General features: G+C 36.5%; 1 protein-coding gene across 1 annotated transcript in view; it reads right to left on the bottom strand.

Moving 5' to 3' along the window:
* The window catches only part of LOC149792624 (uncharacterized), a 65,274-nt gene that overhangs the window by 4,518 nt on the left and 40,620 nt on the right, over positions 1-20,136 (bottom strand). The window contains exons 4-5 of the mRNA XM_089971257.1: positions 16,204-16,324; positions 4,489-4,881 (exon numbers count right to left, since the gene is read on the bottom strand). Of these exons, the coding sequence (XP_089827383.1) occupies positions 4,489-4,881; positions 16,204-16,324 (514 nt within the window). The remainder of the gene's footprint in view (positions 1-4,488; positions 4,882-16,203; positions 16,325-20,136) is intronic.

Raw genomic sequence — 20,136 nt, 5'->3', positions numbered from 1 at the left:
CATGATACCATGTTTTTCAAGCATGCTTCTTTCCACTGCCATCAATTTTCATTAATTGGATGAATTTAAACCATTGACCAATCAGAATAGTCTTTATGAGAGTTGTGTGCTAACTGATATATCGAACAAATAATTTACAAGGGTCATTGCAGAATGGGTGCGGAAAGACCATTTTTTAAAAACCGGATTGGAGATGATATAAAAAACAAGAAATATCTGACTCAAGTCAGGAGAAAAGTATTAAATCTGCTTTAAAATGGAGAAAAATCATGTCTGTGATATTTTCAAAGTGTCTGCATTTAGATACAATCATTACACATATGCTGATAATTTCATAGTACATGGATCTGCATTTGACTATAGTCATTACACATATGCTGATACTTTCAAAGTACAAGTATCTGCATTTACCTGTATTCCTGTAGTGATTACACATATGCTGATACTTTCATAGTACAAGTATCTGCATTTACCTGTATTCCTGTAGTCATTACACACATGCTGATACTTTCATAGTACAAGTATCTGCATTTACCTGTATTCCTGTAGTCATTACACATATGCTGATACTTTCATAGTACATGCATCTGCATTTACCTGTATTCCTGTAGTCATTACACATATGCTGATACTGTCATAGTACAAGTATCTGCATTTACCTGTATTCATGTAGTCATTACACATATGCTGATAATTTCATAGCACATGTATCTGCATTTGACTATAGTCATTACACATATGCTGATACTTTCATAGTACAAGTATCTGCATTTACCTGTATTCCTGTAGTCATTACACATATGCTGATACTTTCATAGTACATGTATCTGCATTTACCTGTATTCCTATAGTCATTACACATATGCTGATACTTTCATAGTACAAGTATCTGCATTTACCTGTATTCCTGTAGTCATTACACATATGCTAATACTTTCATAGTACATGCATCTGCATTTACCTGTATTCCTGTAGTCATTACACATAGGTCGATACTTTCATAGTACAAGTATCTGCATTTACCTGTATTCCTGTAGTCATTACACATATGCTGATACTTTCATAGTACAAGTATCTGCATTTACCTGTATTCCTGTAGTCATTACACATATGCTAATACTGTCATCGTACATGCATCTGCATTTACCTGTATTCCTGTAGTCATTACACATATGCTAATACTTTCATAGTACATGCATCTGCATTTACCTGTATTCCTGTAGTCATTACACATATGCTGATACTTTCATAATACAAGTATCTGCATTTACCTGTATTCATGTAGTCATTACACATATGCTGATACTTTCACAGTACATACATCTGCATTTACCAGTATTGCTGTAGTCATTACACATATGCTGATACTTTCACAGTACATGTATCTGCATTTACCTGTATTCCTGTAGTCATTACACATATGCTGATACTTTCAAAGTACATACATCTGCATTTACCTGTATTCCTGTAGTCATTACACATATGCTGATACTTTCATAGTATAAGTATCTGCATTTACCTGTATTCATGTAGTCATTACACATATGTTGATACTTTCACAGTACATGTATCTGCACTTACCTGTATTCCTGTAGTCATTACACATATGCTGATACTTTCATAGTACAAGTATCTGCATTTACCTGTATTCCTGTAGTCATTACACATGTTCTGATACTTTCATAGTACAAGTATCTGCATTTACCTGTATGCATGTAGTCCTTACACATATGCTGATAATTTCATAGTACATGTATCTGCATTTGACTATAGTCATTACACATATGCTGATACTTTCATAGTACAAGTATCTGCATTTACCTGTATTCCTGTAGTCATTACACATATGCTGATACTTTCATAGTACAGGTATCTGCATTTACCTGTATTCCTGTAGTCATTACACATATGCTGATACTTTCATAGTACAAGTATCTGCATTTACCTGTTTTCCTGTAGTCATTACACATATGCTGATACTTTCATAGTACATGCATCTGCATTTACCTGTCTTCCTGTAGTCATTACACATATGCTAATACTTTCATAGTACAAGTATCTGCATTTACCTGTATTCCTGTAGTCATTACACATATGCTGATACTTTCATAGTACATGTATCTGCATTTACCCGTATTCCTGTAGTCATTACACATATGCTGATACTTTCAAAAAAATAATTTTGTAATTTAGAAAGATGTACTTTGTCTGGGCATTGTGCAGCAAAATACTTTTCTTCCCATCAAACATTAATTTCGTGAGTTAGTTTTATGAACAGACATTAAAGTTTGATTAAAGAAAAACAGTAACAGTACTACAGTATACAACTTGATGATTTAACTTCTGATCTCTGAATCACACAGTACCATCAAAGTACTGAATATACTCACTAATAAGTTTGGTGAAACTGCAAACAACACAGACCGAGGCTTGCCAGTGCACTATATAAAAGTATATCTGGATCTATGCAGTTTGTGATTGGATCTGACTTGTATATGAGCATAAAATTATACTGGAGGTATTTTAAGCTGCATTAGCTGGTTCATTCATTCCAAATAATGAGGCACAAATTGCAGAAGACCACCTGTCTACAAAATCATACCATCCAGGCAAGCATTTTATTGCCTTATGAAGTCTGGATGCTACATGATATTTAGAAAACCATTTTTGCTGTATCTTCATCCAAAATAGCAAAACGATTCAAGTAATAAAATGACTGTCAAGGCACTAACTGGTATAGTCATTCTAGTTCCACAAATTGCATACCAAATTTAGACAAATGAAATAAACTATGCCATTATCATGATGTTAGCTAAAATTTACAAAGAAAATATTCTAAAATTCTTTGAATTCACCTATAAGAGCATACATTTTTATTGTGATTATGTAGGACATATACTACAATTATTCCAGACACTGTAGTCACAAAATTAATGACCCTATTTTTCTAAAACTCCATGCTTTATGATATCAAATATTTTGGTGAATTATGTTTCTCCAGGAATACTTACCAGCTTACATTAATGTTAGGAATTTATGCTTCACAAGCCCTTAAATAACCACAATTTCATAAAGACGGAAATTTACATTTCATGTCTATATACCAGATCTTACCCAATTACCTTTCCTTCACCCCTACAAGGTGGTACTAGTTTGAGTTGAGTCATTCATCAATACATTTATTGGGTGGTGTGGGAGGGTTTATTTTCTCCTCTAAATATGTTCAGTGATCATTAACATTAGGATAATAGGTAACAGAAGGAAGAAATGTATAAGCATCCAACTTCTACAAATGAAGAATATCAGAATTCATTATAAGATGGATAAACGCACTCCCCGAATATGATGGTAGTACAACCAACTGACCTCCAACATCCAACAACACCACACAGAAAAGGATGATTTTCCTTTATTAAGCAAAAAACCAAAGCTTAGGTGAATCCAGTGAATGTACAGTTGTGCTGACCTCAGAAGAGTCTGTTGGCTGTTTGGACTGCAGCCACTATATCCACCAGACTTAATTCCTATCTATGTGCTCCTAAATGTGGATCTAAGAGATAAAATCTTGAGATGAATGACTGTGCATGCCAAGCAATGGCTTCATGTATGTCTCAGATGGAAACACTGCATTCAAGCATGAGACTCCCCAAGATTGCTTCAGTCTCATGAACACAAATTCTCATGAGATGTATCTGATTCTGAAACAATTTAGACAATTCAACCACAAGGTAAGGACTCCAAGGGTTATAAACCCTCTTTCATGATTTTCTCAAGATTCTCAACACTTATGCATTCATTTCAAATAAAATGAAAGCTCATACTTGGTCTTGCTTATTCATAACATCATAAAATATCAAATTCATCCATGTTTGCAATTCAGAAGAACTCTATCAAGCTGGACTTGCCTGATCTGCAAACTTAAAAAAAATTATGAAAATATACACACACAAAATCTCAACATAGGTTACCAATCCTTTGCAGAAACAGAATGAAGAAAATTTCAACACACTTAATGATGGCTTGTTCAAATTCACAAACAGTCTTGACAGATTTCATGAGACAATGCAGGACAATGTTACTTGTACTAAGTGAAAGCTTAAACTAGAACCACCTAGCAGGGGTGAATGGGAGGTAATGCATAACAACTTCTTCCCTTTGTCTATATGTAATATGGTCATGAAAGACAAATTTTATTGTTAAGGAATTGCTGGATTTTAGTGGTAGTGAAGCTTATATCCCTAACATTAATGTGTTTGAGAAATATATTTGATAGAGAAAAGCCCCTCCCTAATTTTTCATAAAGTTTTGGCAGTTTTTATTTGTGAAAGCCTTATCCAGAGATAAAATCTCAACAAGATGTGGGTTTCCTGGAGGAACACTGTCCACCTAGACCTCTCTGAAATGGATCTGATACGGACTACTGAAGTCCACATCCAACCCTATTTCTGTAGTCCACTGCTGGTGTTTCTGACTTTTTATCTCACTCACCTGTAGGTTCTGTTTTCATAGGCAACGGTCCAGCTTCCATTGACCCTCCACTTCCTCCAGCACCCATACCATAACCCATGTAAGGTTGATAACCCTGCCCTCCTACCTGAGGGTGCGGGTAGTAGGCCCCTTGGGGTGGGGCACCATAAACCACAGGCTGGGGATAATAGGCTGACTGCGATGTGGGCTGCATAGTTGTCATAGGGGTAGCTTCTTGAAATTGACGGTTTACATTTCCACGGGTGGAGCGGCGCTTACAGCAGCAACATACAATCAAAACGATAAGTATGATTGTTCCCACAATTGAGGCAATGACTATTCCAATAACCACTGCAATTCCAAGAGTAGCCGTCCTTGCCACATGTCCAATTTCCCCAGATCCAGATCCATAAACTGAAAATAATAACATTATCTTTATTGATTTTTTAGAACAGCATTTCAGACTTAAACAATTCTTAAATTACTAATCATCCTGCAATACAAATGATAATGTGATCATTTAAAAAGAAAAATTATTTTTAGAAAAATCCATTCATCTTTACAGTCTATTCTCCATGACATGTGATTTCACGAATCACCTTTAATTCACCTCCCCATTAAAAGTGAACAAAATTGGACCAAATTGATTAGCCATGAGTGCAATGAAATATTTAACAGTCATCTATATTAACAAAGTTAAATTTTATCATGTAAGCCCTTGACTTCTAGATCAAGCATTAGATTTTTGCAACCAAGCAATGAGATTCTTTCACTGATTATCTGATTATTAAAATTAAATCTGCCTAACTGTAGTTGACAAGTCTGCACAATGGCACAAATGCAGTTTTTGGTATTCAGTGCTAATGTTTTTGATGTTATATGCAGTGTTTGGTATTTGGTGGTAATGTTTTTGGTGTTATATGCAGTGTTTGGTAATTGGTGGTAATGTTTCTGGTGTTATATGCAGTGTTTGGTATTTGGTGGTAATGTTTCTAGTGTTATATGAAGTGTTTGGTATTCAGTGCTAATGTTTCTGGTGTTACATGTAGCTTTAATGAATTCTGATGTATATATGACTGCTGCTTCTGTTCCAATAATGAAAATCAACATTCATTACAAGTTATTTATCACACACTCAATTTTTAAAACATAATGGGGAATATTCATATATTTTTATTGTATATAAAAATTGTACCCCCAACATTTCAAATTAAAATCCTCTTTTATGAAATGCAAGTCGATAAGGAATTCTTGCCCAGCATGAAAATTATTAAGAAATCGTACGAACAGCACCACATAACCCTCCAGTCACTCATCAGGATCAGCAGATGTGTCATCTTTCAAGCCTATATTTGTAACAGACCTTCATATTAATAACTCAGTTTAAAAATAAATATGTACAACTTTATGAGAAAAAAAATTCTTTAGTTAGAAGTATTCAAATCCTCAAACAGTGTCTGAATGTCTAAAATTCTAAAATGTAAATGGCTAGTCCCACAAATCTTGGTTTTTATAAAAGGTACATCGGCACTAAACTATTAGATGTTTTATTGATCTAAATTTTACATGAAACTAAGAACAGATATCTTCTTCCAGCAAAATAGGTTCAGACTCCTTAGCTTTCAAAGTTATCACATGGCCTTCATTGGAGGAATGATGTCTGGACTGGAGTCACGTGATCAACTCATAGCTTTCTTAATATGATCAACCTCCAATATCTGGTTTTTCATCAACACTAACAATGCTGTTCACCTGATGCAACATAGTTCTCACCACTGACCTCTTTTATTCATGATGGTTGCTGGAGTTGAAGCGAAGGTACTAGTCTATATGAGTAGTTTGCTGTAAATGGTGACTTTTTTTCCCCATTGTCTACAATGAAAACAAAAGTATCGAAAAACTGCAACATCCAATCCTTTTCCATTTCATAAGTAAACTGGATATTACATAAATGGAATTGAAATGCTCTGTGAATTCTTTAATATTGTTTTCATGCATCGTGGTTAAAGTGTCATCCACATAATGAAACCATACATCCTGGAGAATGGACCACAGCATAAATGGCATTGAATTCAAAGTCTTCCATACACAAATTTGCCACAATAGGATACAGTGGTGAGCCAAATGACACCGTGAACTTATTCTGACAAAATTGTCCCTGATAAACAAAATAAGCAGTGCTTAAGGCCCATTTCGAAAGAATTGAAATGAATTCAAATCATGGAGGGCAAGCCAGTGTTGATTCATGATTCTGGATTGGAATTTTCACTATTGTAACGACTCAGGATTTTGTCATGTGATCGACATTTAGTTGATCATGTGACTCCAGTCCAAAAGTCATTCCTCTAATAAGACTGCTCCAGTGGCCTAGTGGTTACAGCATCTGCCTCGGATGCTGGAGGTCATAGGTTCGAACCACAGCCAAGTCATACCAAAGACTTGTAAAAAGTATACTAACAGCTGCCTCACTAGGCACTTTAAGATGTTAGTGTTAGGACTGGTCAGCCTGGTGTCAGGATAATATGACTGGGTGGGACATGATGCTACATGTCTGAGGCATGATGCCCCAGTGCTAGACAACAGTATAAACTGCCAAAATGCACACATCCTAGAAACAGGTCTGAATTATTTTTAAAGCTATGTTAAAAATCCAAATCACACACATGCATGCACACATAGACACACTCCTCCAATGAAGGCCTTGTGATAAGGTTGAAAGCTACGGCATCATAACCTATTATACAGGAAGGTATCTATTCTTAGTTTCACTGACTGCAAATGGCTGTAGCAGGTAACAATATTCATTCTAGAAATTGTACATGTTTAAAGGGGACAGAATGGAAAAAAAGTGGATTTTTGGATATGCATATAATATATATTCTATAATAAAACAGCAACTTTTGATTCTAATGGAAAATGTTACTAACACGAAGAACTTCTCCCAAGATTAGTTTAGCAGAACAAGAGACAATTTGTTTATACACATGCGTGAGAGATCCCTGTAGGATCCCACATGATTATTGTCTCACCATCAAACGTTTCCTAGGCAAATCGAGTGAAAGCAGCAAATTCATGTCTGGGTCAAAGGTTGTGCTTTCATGAATGGGGAATGGTCCCGGTCTATGCAGCTACTACTAACCTAATGTTATTTACCATTAGTTCTCTCGTTAGCAAGGCCATTTCAAGAAAATGGATGCTAAAGCAGACTGACTGGGCATGGCAGTCAGCTGCTTCTGTAATGAACTAAGACATTACGTTCAAGGTCAGCCTCATGGCAGCCACTCATATTTCATGAGCTGAAATGTTCATTAGTGTACCCAATCCTGTGAGAGTTAAGAGTACACTCATTTAATAACTCCCTTTAGCCAGTTGGCCAGCACTTATTGGGTTACATCATGAAAATCTGCCTTCAAGGATAGGAAAATTCTTTTACAGTTGATGTGGATACTGTCTGTGCATCTCGGGTAACACTGAGGGAAAAAATGGTCATTCAGCTTTGCTTCTCTTGACAGATCAAGGAAAAGGAACGAACAGTTATTGCTTTTTGACTAGTGACAGCAATCTGTTCTTTGGAAGGAACCAGACTGTGTCATTAGAATGACTGAATCAAAAGAACAAAACTGCATGTAGTTCAGAACTACAGAAATGATATGTAACTCACTTACTCTGCATGTTGAAACTAGTGTTATCATAAACTGCAAGTCACAAATGATATCTGTTGGGAAAACAATGGCTCAGACTTGGAGGAGTCTGGTCTTATAATAACACAGGAGAATACCATTGGGGAATAGTGCAAGTGAACTTGGTCAAGTTGGAGATTACTTTGTTGCAGCAAAATTCACCTCTTTAATGACTACCTGAACAGAGCGGAGGTTGCTATGACTCATCTGAGTGCATCTGCCACTATATTGAGCAGATTATTGATCCATGATGTTTCATATTACATATGAAATCAGAGATGCTGAAGTCTGAGTCCCACTTTTCTTAATTGTCTTCGTAATCAAAACCGGTGGAAGAAATGTCCAAGCTGACATTATCTCCCAAGTGATTAAAGAACAAGTATGGCCCATGTTTCCAAGGTCAGAGGGAAAAAAAATATCAAGCATCAGACAGACACCTCTGTATGAAGCAGTTGTCCTTCCTTGATAATGAGTCAGCCAGGACAATGAGCAAACCAGTAATGTGTCGGACTTGAATATTACCTGTATTGGAAGTACCCATGAAGGTATTGCCCTACCATGATGCAAGGTCTGGTGATTATCTACCCTTGCAGACATATGCCATCAGAACTAAATTGTCTATAATTATCAGGATCATGTTTCCATGGATACGTTCTACTCTGGCAAGGATGGTATTTGAGAATGGTTTTCATTTCCAACAGGTCAATTTAAAGAGTCCATATGCCAATGACAATCACAGGTCCAGCTGGGGGCCACGAGTGGTCGAGTGGTCTAAAGCGCTCTCCGTTACAGATCACTGCCATCTCACCTCTGTCTGTGTGGGTTCGAGTCTAGGATTTGGCCAATGTGGGTATGTGAGAAAGCTTGCCAGTAGCTTCTCATGGGTCGGTGGTTCTTCTCAGGGTTTTCCTGGGTTCTTCCTCCACCATTAATACTGGCTGCCATGCATAGCCTATCGTGTGCTGAAAACTGGTGTTAAACACCTCAACAAGAACAACAGGTCCAGTTAAAACTGTCATTTTAATGGCTGATCCCCATAGTGAGTACGCTAGAAGCTGTAAGAAACTTCCTTGTCTAACAACATCTTGTTTGATGCTTTCTTTGAAGCACAAGTCATACGTCTGATGGATTTGGGAGAAATATGCCATTTTTATGCATTAAAAGTTCCATATCTTGATGGACAAAATGCTGAGAAGGAATAAGACCAGACTTCTCTACGCTGATTATCCACCCTACAATGCAAATGAGGGAAGTAAGGTTCATGTTGTGAGCCAAAACTATACGAACAGAATGACTCTTTAGTTTGTTGTCCAGGAATGCCCACCTTCTGTATAGAGGAAATTTTCAACTAGGATGTCATTTTGTGTAACATTTTCTTAAATGTACAACTTCAGTGTCTTGGATGATGTCTTCTCTGATGCATTAACGATTAAAAAGGGGCAAGGTTCAACTTCTCTACACTGATAATTCACCACACAGTGAGGGAATGAGCTTGTTCATGTTGTGAACCAAAAACCAAACTTACCAAGTGTTTTTGCGGTGTTTTATGCAGGAATCTTACAATTGCTGTGGTGGACATCGTGCAGTTAAGGCCATATGAATTGCTGTGGTGGACATCATGCAGTTAAGGCCATATGAATTGATGCGGTGGACATTGTGCAGTTAAGGCCATATGAATTGGTGCGGTGGACATCGTGCAGTTAAGGCAATGAACTGGTATACTGAAGTACATGTTGGACAAGTCAGAACAATCACATACTCATCACATCTCTATCCAGAAAAGTTCTGGAGTAAAAGTTCCACTTGTGGGCTTTGTACTATCTACACCACCCTTTACAAACAAAAAGTACTACAATTTTCTTGCATAAAAATAAACCTCTTCAAGTGATCTCTTGGGAGTTCCTTCAGGAAGGTAGGATGTTGAAAGTGAAGGGGTTTAGATAATTAAATCCAGATACCCTCTAATACAGTTTGGATCGAACATCATTTTGTTCTTGGTCCAAATCTGAGGAAAAGGGAGCAGTCTGGAGCAACTGTATGCATAGACAAGTTTTGTGTCTCTCATCCATGACTTTCGATCATCTACACTTTTTGCACATGATTGTCATCTCTGCAAATAAGAATGAAGATGAGGTACAACACGTCCAGCATATATACACCTCTCCCTCGATAACTCGTGCACAATGGGGTCCAAATACATAGACCGCATTATAAGCGAGGATGTGAGTTAAAAAGGGACCTCCTGAAAAACCTGCTAGACATCCAAAAAAATGCATGGGTGAGGGGGAACTGGGCTGTACAATGATTAAATCCTCATTTTATAACTGCATCGGAAATAATAGTCAATAAAGTGCTTTTTCTGATTAAGTCGTTTGTTATTCTGTACAAATTATATTTATTTTCAAATTGTTCAACATCTGAAAGAGCATTAACATTATACCAACTGGTTGTAACATCCACCACATGAATGCAAAAACATTTGTGTATTATGTCACTGCTTTTTGTTTTGTTGATTAGTCCGGTTCCCAGAGTGGGATAGATACTATTGTGCAAAACGGGGATTCTGGGTAGCAGGGAACCAGACTAACTGTTGATACTCCACCAAACAAGATTCCTATTTTTAAAACAATTTGATATTTTTATTTCGTGAGACCTTCGTCTATGTCGAAACTCAGTTTTTGTATTGTTCAATTAGTAAAATAATGAGTCTGTGATTTCACTGCAAGTAATAGCAAAACGTCTTATCATCCACAAGGACATCTTTAAGTGCCAATTCAGGAATTCTCTGAAACTTGTTTTCCTCACAATGGTCCGTATCTGTGAAACAAAGCTCTATATTTTACAAAGTATTCATTTCACTTGGTTGCCTTGCTATCTTTGATCACAGTTTTGATTGAGTGGGTCAGTTTAAGGTAGTTTAATTAGATTTAATTAGATTCTGTACACAATAATATTTATAACAGTGTCTGACTGATCAACTGAAAAGAGTTCACTCAACATATGACTGGGGTGGCTAGATCTTAAGAATGTAGGATTTGCATGACTGTTAACTTGTTTTTATTCTGCCTCCTTTATTTGATTCAAAAGATGTAATTAACCTGATAATACAAATGATGTCAGCTTTTAAATCAATACAACACAAAAAATGCTTCCTCTAGTCAGATATCAAAACACAGTCAGCACTTAATTAGGTTCTCAGAGAAATACTTGCGGGCATAGATGTTATGGTAGATTGACACATTTTAGGTTAAGTTACAAGAAAGGTCACATTACATTTATGATGATTACATTTAAAGGAACTAAAAGATAGAACTAGAACACAAATTTCACTTGATAAAAAATTATTTGTATGGTATTTATTAATTAAAGTACTTCCTCCAGTAGGCGTAACATTTTCATTGATCATAGTTTTGTTAATTACAGTGTACTAAGAATGTTGTTTGGAAAGAAAATATAACAGATTATATGACTTCTTATTAAAAGTTGATATTTCATAATGTTGATTAAACTTCCAGGTCCTATCCACTGTTTTTGACAACAAAATGAGTGATTTATCAAATTTTTGTTGCCAGTTTTGATCATGGGTTTCTTCAAGTTCAACAAACAGGGACCATTTTTTTATATTTTCTGGTTTACAAAATGGGATCCACACCAGGCCCCATGTTATAAGCAAGTTTGTCAGTTATCAGGGCACAAGTTATCGTGGCAGTGGTGTGTGTGTGTGTGTGTGTGTGTGTGTGTGTGTGTGTCTATATATATATATATATATATATATATATATATATATATATATATATATATATATGTTAATAATAATAATAATGAGGACTTTGTATAGGGCCTAATCTTTAGGTGCTGTAAGCGCTTTACAACATTAAACAACACCTATAACATAAAACACATATATAATGATACCATTACAAAAAACAAACCCCATGAAATTAGAAAACATAAAAAACATGCTGAAAATATTTAAGGTAGGAATTATTAGGTCTTTAAGTTTGTTCTTGCAGTCAAAATAAGTGACTTTTAGAGAGCTCTTGAATGGGATCACTGTGTATTTGTGTCCAAGTTCAATGGGAAATTCATTCCATGTTGCTGGGCCCTGGTATGCAAAACTACGTTGTCCATATGACTTTGTTTTCATAGTGGGAATAATGAGTATACGATTGTCAGAAGAGCATAAGTATCTTGCTAGGTATGTTGGACTGGAGTCCATCAGTGAAACGTAGCACAGAGAACAAATTTTGTGTTTGATTCTGGATCGAAAGGATAGCCAGTGTAGGGTACAGAGCAGCGGGGAAGTGTGCTCTGTTCATGGTACTCTAAGTATGATCCGAGCAGCTGTGTTTTGAACTTTTTGAAGTTTCTGGAGTAGATATTGAGATGAACCAGACAAAACTGAGTGACAATAGTCAAGTCTTGAAAGTACTGATGGACACACAAGTGTTGTAGTAGCATCAACTGAAAGATACTTGCAAATGGAGCTGATGTGTCTCAGCTCAATATATGCAGCCTAACATATGTTCATGACATGTTGGTGCAATGTGAGAGTACTGTCCAGAGTAACACCTACGTTTCATACTGACTGTGAATTTAATGTTGGCATTGCTGATATTTACTGTTTGAGGTAAAGGATGTGAATGAGAAAGTCTTTGTGTTGTGATCAGAATGGCCTCAGTTTTATCATCATTCATCTGCCGCTTGTTACATGTCATCCATGATTTCACATCAGAAATGCACCTCTCTACACCTTGGATGGTAGCATCAACTTCAGTTGGGTGGCTAGATTTGTATATTTGGGTGTCATAAGCGTACAATTGGCGAGACACTGGATGATGATCTATGACACTTGCGAGTGGCTGAGTGTATAGAATGAAGAGAACAGGTCCAAGAACAGACCCCCTGTGGAACACAACATATATTAACTGGGCTGGAGTGTATTCCATTTGCAGGCACAATTTGTGTCCTGTTGACCAAGTAGGACTTGAACCACAGTAAGGCTGTATCATGAATGCCAAATACATGCTGGAGACAGTGAAGTAATATATCATTGTCTATTGTGTCAAATGCTGCAGACAAATCAAGAAGGGTGAGGACTGTAATCTTTCCGCTATCCAAAGCAGAGAGAATGTCATTAACTACTTTTAGAAGAGTAGTTTAAGTCCTGTGGCAAGGGCGATATGCAGATTGTACATTGCTAAAAAGACAGTTTGAATTCAGATGAGATACAAGCTGAGATAGAACAACCTTTTCTAAGATTTTTTATATGACTGGGAGATTAGAAACTGGGCGGTAGTTCTTTAAATAGTTTTGGTCTAGTGTTGGTTTCATCAGCAGAGGCTTTACAATGGCAGTTTTGAAAAATGACGGGAATTACCCGGATGAGAGAGAGATATTTATAACATCAGTTAGTGAAGGCAATACTGGATCTAAGCACTCAAGCAGCAGTGATGTTGGAATTGGATCAAGTTCACACGACTTTGGTGCACTCTTCATAAGGATTGTATGTACAAAATCCATAGAGACAGGTTCAAATGCTGCTAATGGTTGCTGCTCAAATTCTGTATCCCAACTGTATGGTGATGACGAGTCAACTGAAATTGTGGTGTCAAGCTTATCTCTAATGGTCTGTACTTTGTCATGGAGAAAATTTGCAAACATGTCTGATAGGTCGACTGGAGAGAATGTAGTTGGGAGTGGTGTACATTTGTTCCTTGACATTAGCTATATATATATATATATATATATATATACGAAATAATGTAAACCACATTATTGGTATGACTTAGAAGTGTAACAGAATATAAGCAGAGCACCCAAACATTTTCCTGTGAAACTGAATTCAACCGATCTAAATCACATGCTACAATAATGAACGGTACACAACTTTGTTTTTAAAAAAGTATACATTCATCGGATTTAACAAAAATGTTATATGCACCACATAAAACTAAACTTTGACTTACTGTACCACAGACAAACAAATATGAATGATTAAATTTAAGTTACAGATTTACAGAATTTAGCTGGATTGTTTAGAGGACATCTTAGCATTAGGCAGCAAAAGTAAAAACTTGTTTAAGCAGAGGCAAATTAATCTGTAAGAGTGTCTTCCTTTTGTTCATAAAATATATATCTATACATGCAGTAAAAATTGCTATGAGCGACCTCTGCTATGAATGATCACCTGTAATTTCCAACCACAATCATAATGCACAGATTGATTTTATTACATAAATGCTGTTATGAGCAACCAGTGAGCGCAATGTCTTGGCCAGATATGCATTTTTACACTATTATGAACAACCGCATCACAAAAACAAGGATAAACCCCAATGACCTTTATCTAATCCCTGTAAAAACAAACACTCTTACCGTTCTAAATTTTAAAAAAAATTCTTAAAAAATAGGCTGGCTTCAAATTCTGATTTTTTTTATAGCTATGCCTATAGTGTTTAATAGTTTCTGCCATAAACCAGACTAAAGTATGTGTAGATTATTTCCCAGTCTGGTTCCATGCTTCGTATGCTCCCAGCGTTGTTTTCCATAGTTCTTATAGGGGTGAGCAACACAGGGAGCATAAAAAGCAGGGAACCAGACTAATTATTCCTGCACTTAGCCTGCTTCACGGCCTTATTGTAGGACCCGGCATCCCTATCAATGACCGTATCGTGAGAACAGACAGACACCACTGACCTATATGTAATCAATTGCTACAAAGACTGCTTGATTATTAATGATTGTTCTGAAGAAAAAAACAAACATAAAAGGAATATTTTAAAAAAAAGGATTGTTGCTGCCGATGACAGATGCTAGAGTCTGTAAACCAGGCTAATGTACATGTCACGAACTGCTGTTGTACTTGTAGTGCCAAAGTTGAAGTAGTGGTCGCATATATTGTTTGTCTTTAGAGTTAATCCGTATTGCCAGGGGTGAATAAGGTCATTGTCTATTAAACCAGCAAGTGAGAATCGTTTGTGGGATTCGATTGATAGTGTTCAAGTCTTGTATTGTTTTGTTGTATTCCCCCCCAATGTTAAGTGATTACAACCCAATCACAAAGCTGTCTTCTATTCAAGTTGGTTTGACCGGGTTATACAGTTTGCTTATAGAGTTAATCTCTGTATGTCATCTTTGAATGAAGCCATTGACTTTTGTTTCTATGTAAATGGTTCTGTTTCTGGATGAGATAACTGTTTCTTTTTATTTCATTAATTCTTAGATATGCAAAACAATTATAGATTTTTTTTATTTTCCCACAGCCCAGTCAAAACCGTCTTTACGTTCAATATTACAATTGAGCACTAATAATTTTAAGATCTAGAACCTTAATAACAATAGTCAAACCTCCAGCTAAAAAGAGACAAATTTTAAGGCTTGAGAAAATAATTATTGGATCTGAAAAAAGTGAGAGAGAAAAGCAGACCACTTGCAAAAAAGCAGTTTAAATGTCAGTGTAAACCAATTTAGGTTATTTTAAAGGAAAACAAGTAATTCAGAAATGATTTCATATCCTAAAATATGTGATCTTCAAATGTAAATGTGATTTCATGTTTAATGATAAAAGAATATCTTTATTGTGATATAATTTTGTTTTAAGATGAATGCATACAATATTTTAGCAAGAACTTTTAATAAAGAATAGAAAATATGTACAGTGATTGTGGTTATTTTTCTTGAATTTGTTCTGAAACTGGACCTTGGAAACTGGTCTTTTTGTACAAATCTGATATGAAAGAACACCTGTCTAGAGAGACCGTTTTTTGTTGGCAGAAGGGGCATTTCTCTCATAAATGGTTTTACTGTATGTATGTGTCTATATATATATATATATATATATATATATATATATATATATATATGTCCAAATGAGGGGACTCTTTTGTCTTTGCCTGGTGCCTGGATTCAGAGGTATCAATGAAAATTAACCCTAATGTAATGTAATGTGATCAGGTAATAATTTGCTCAAGAAACATGGATGATCACAATATTTTTAAAGAGAGCATAATGCAAACTAACTGTAACATCAACATTAATATTTATGGAAACCTACTTTTTGTAGAATAGACTTTAAGAAAGACAGTCTGCTTCTCTGTGCCACTGGATTCCACCTTGATGACAATATACTTCTGTGTGGAACACCATCTTGGGGGTGAGCTTTCACAACTGTAGGTCTGAAAAATGTATATTTTTTCTATCAATTAATGCAAAGTACATCTTGTGCTGATCTGATTCTTGCCATCAGTATCTCATTTTAAACTAATACAATACTGATTTGGTGGAGAAAAGAATCTACCATGAAATCATTTACTTTTATGGATGTCAATTTCATACTGCCATATTCCCAGACAGTGTTGGATATTCAAAGAGTATAATGCAAGTGTCATTAGGGTTCACTGCTGCACTCACTAGTCTGGCTGGTGCTGGTGTTTAAACTTTCCAGCTGGATTCTATAAGAAAATCCTGGTAAAAACTGAGTTGTTCTTGACAACCATGTGTGTGATTTGGATTTTTAACATAGCTTTAACAAATGTTCAGTCATATCGCAATGATGTCTGCAGTGTGGCAGTTTAGAGTTATGTCCAGCATTGGGGCATCGTGCCACAGACATGTAGCATGATGTCCCACCTAGTCATATTATTCTGACAACAGGCCGAACAGTCCTAATACTAACCTCTTAATACTGAGTGCCAAGTGAGGCAGATGTTACATAGTACCATTTTTAAAAATCTTTGGTATGACTCGGCTGGGATTTAAACCCATGACCTCCCGCAGCCAAGGTGGTTGTCTAACCAATAGGCCACCAGAGCAGTCATCTTGACAACCATACCATTAGCATTTTCTGTTTGACTATATGATTATAAGATATGCTTGTCTCTATAGCAACATAAACATTTGGGACTGACCATTTCATTAGGGGCAAGAGGAGGGAGAGGAGGGGACATAATATTTTAAAGTTTAATGGGAACTTTACAGGTAATTAACAGTAATAAATAACTCTTTCCAGTATGGGTTTTAATGCTTTATCAAAACAAATAGCTATGCAAACATAAGCATGTGCTTATTGTTGTCTTTCAATCAATCTACTTCATGGCTGAAATCATCCTGAAAACCATGGGTCAATTAATAGTATTTTTTTAAAAATTAAAATAACAAATAATAATAAATGAACTAATCTGAATGCTCAATTCAGCGTGTTAAATGCTTCATACAAGTGGTGCCACTATTTTCATGGATGTCATAGAATTACCTCAAGAATTCAATTCTCTGCCTTGCCACTTTACCAAGTATTACTCAGTCATTTCAAACTTGAAAGAAATGGTGTTCACAAACATGCCATTAATCTTTAATACAGATGGCTTATACATTCTCATTCAAGACAGTGATGTTTAATCGTTTTTGTTCTTCAACACACACCTAGCATCTCTATGATATACCTGTAACTTATAATGAATTGAGTTGTTCCACTTTGTGAACTTTACCTATGCAAATTAGCAAAATGGGCTCCCCTAAAGCAGTCTTTAAAGGACTTAACACATCACCGTGGCTATTATCAGACAATTAAGTAATATGTGAAATGGTGGTTGCTTACACCTTACCTCATGAGCCATCCAAAAGAGGAACTGAAAATGTGTTTTCCATATAGCTACTGTGGTATCACACCATTGTAACATGTCATCCTGGAACAAGAGTGTGTTGGAACATAATATGATCAAAATTGGCTCAACCATTCTCAAGAAGAAGTTTAAAATGGAGTTGTTAATGTAGATGCTATGTAAGCCACACTGTCAGCTAGGGAGACATCCAACACATAAAATCAGACATAGCTAAATACTAGACAATTTTTTAATAAATTATGTCACCCCAATCACATTAAATTAGGAAATAAATTCTGTTGCCTTTCAAATCCAGCCTTCGTGGAAAGATGCAAAATGCTTTCCAGTTTAAGCATGAGTGAAACATCAATACAGATGCTTGCACTTGTGAGGAGGTATTGGAGGGCTATATAGTAACATGATCAGGTAAGTATTCTTAGAGAAACGTAATATACTATACAATTTATAATACATTAATTTTTGGAGAACAGGTACCTTCAAAGGAAATATGGCTGGAGTCCCTATATAAAGGAAAAACATGTAGGCAGAACAATCAATGTCATAAATACTCTAGTAATGAGAAATGAATGGTGTTTTCCCACCTAGAAAAATTACAGGCTAATTAAGCTGCAGCCACTGGACCCACCAAATTAAGTTTCCTTCTCCTAAATACTAAATCTCACAAAAGCTAGAAAAGGATAACTGTGCATACCACTCAATTGCTACGGTCATGTTTCAGATTGAAACACTGCATTCAAATGTGGAGTTTTCAGAAATTTCTCACATCTCATTAGCTGAAATTTTAATGAGAACACTTCAGAGGAAATGGGAAAGCCCCAATACCCATCACAAATGACCAACAGAGCATTTAGGGTCCAGGCTTTTGCGTCTGGGACTGGGCAGTTTGTGGTTCCACCTTGTTAACAAGAGATCTGTCACTGGCTGCCTCAAAGTGTACAAATCCAATGAAAAACTGATGTATGAAGGGACCTCCCTGTGTGAAGAGTCTGGCCCCTTCTTGCCAACAAATCAGCTACTGTATTGAGCCTGCCATGAAAGTGCCTTAGATGGACTGTAATCTTGTGCTTCTTGCAGCTGCATTAATTATCCCAGACCATGATACAATGATAGGGGGATATGACCCACCCCACCACCTTTTTCAGGAGTTAGGTTAGCCCCTCTGAGTTGTCTGACAATACATAAATTACCATTTCAAGTTTATCATTCCAGAAATGAAGGGCATTGATATAGCCTTATTTCCAGAAGGTTAATGTGAGGGACCAACTCACAGTTGCTGCTGAAATGAAGTTGGGCAACAGATGGGTCCCCCCACCATATAAACTGGCATCATACAGGCTGTAATCTCCAACTGCGATTTATCCACAGGTATTCCTGCCATAACGATTGCTTGTCAAGACACTGACACATGAACCATTGTTGAGATCATAACAAAATCTAGAGAGCCGGAAACAGGAGATGCCCAATGGGTCAGTAGCAACTCTGTGGAGGGTGCATAAAGAGGGATGTGAGGAGGATCAGATCTGTCTCTGCATTGAGTAAAATGTCATAAAATCGAGACAACTTGAAACAGGATGCCTAAGGGGTCAGTAGGCACTCTGCAGAGGGCACATTTAAAAAGACAGCTGAGGAGGATTAGATCTGTCACTGCACTGAGTAAACCACAAAAGTTTCAAAAACTCACAGAATGCATTCCCTTTTGGAAACAGACTCTATGAGCACAATAATCCATGCAATCTGCATTGCAGAAAAGTTCTGATTACAAAATTCCATACACAGATAGACAAAGTGCTTGAGTGGGAGTGAGGTATGACTTCTCCCAATTCACATGAAATCCTGCTCTGAGAAAAGGGATAAACTCTGTGCATGTCCTGCAAGAAATAAATATAACTTACCCTGTTTTGGTGAATGTGTCTTCTACATACATTTCAGTACGCTGTTGACCTGGCTGACACAAACAGGATTAAGATGCAGTCAATAGTAGCTATAAATATCCATGAACTGAGCTTGAGAACAAATGGAGTGCATGAATATGGTATATTGTTCCTTGAAATGCAAATCGAAAGAGCTTGCATTAAACCAGATGGATAGGAACATGGAAACATGCATTGTTCATTATCAAGACCAACTGCAAATTCATCTCTTTTGATGGAAGCCTTACCACCCATGTCATCTCCATGCTGAATTTCATTGTAGCTTTGTATTGGTTGAGCTGGCTCAGACCTCTCACCTGATGAAGCTTACCAGTATGTTTTTGGCAAAGGAAAATGCTCGGAATGAAACCCTAAAGAATATAGTCTGCAAACTCAGTCCACTCACTTGGAGAGCAATGAGCTGATCATTTTCTGAAGAGTTTCCTCCTTCTGAGGATC

The sequence above is a fragment of the Sinohyriopsis cumingii genome, chromosome 9 (genome assembly GCF_028554795.1).
Source record: "Sinohyriopsis cumingii isolate HCF-2022 chromosome 9, ASM2855479v2, whole genome shotgun sequence".
In the NCBI taxonomy this organism is placed as follows: Eukaryota; Metazoa; Mollusca; class Bivalvia; order Unionida; family Unionidae; genus Sinohyriopsis; species Sinohyriopsis cumingii.
This window is presented reverse-complemented; position numbering and strand designations above follow the sequence as displayed.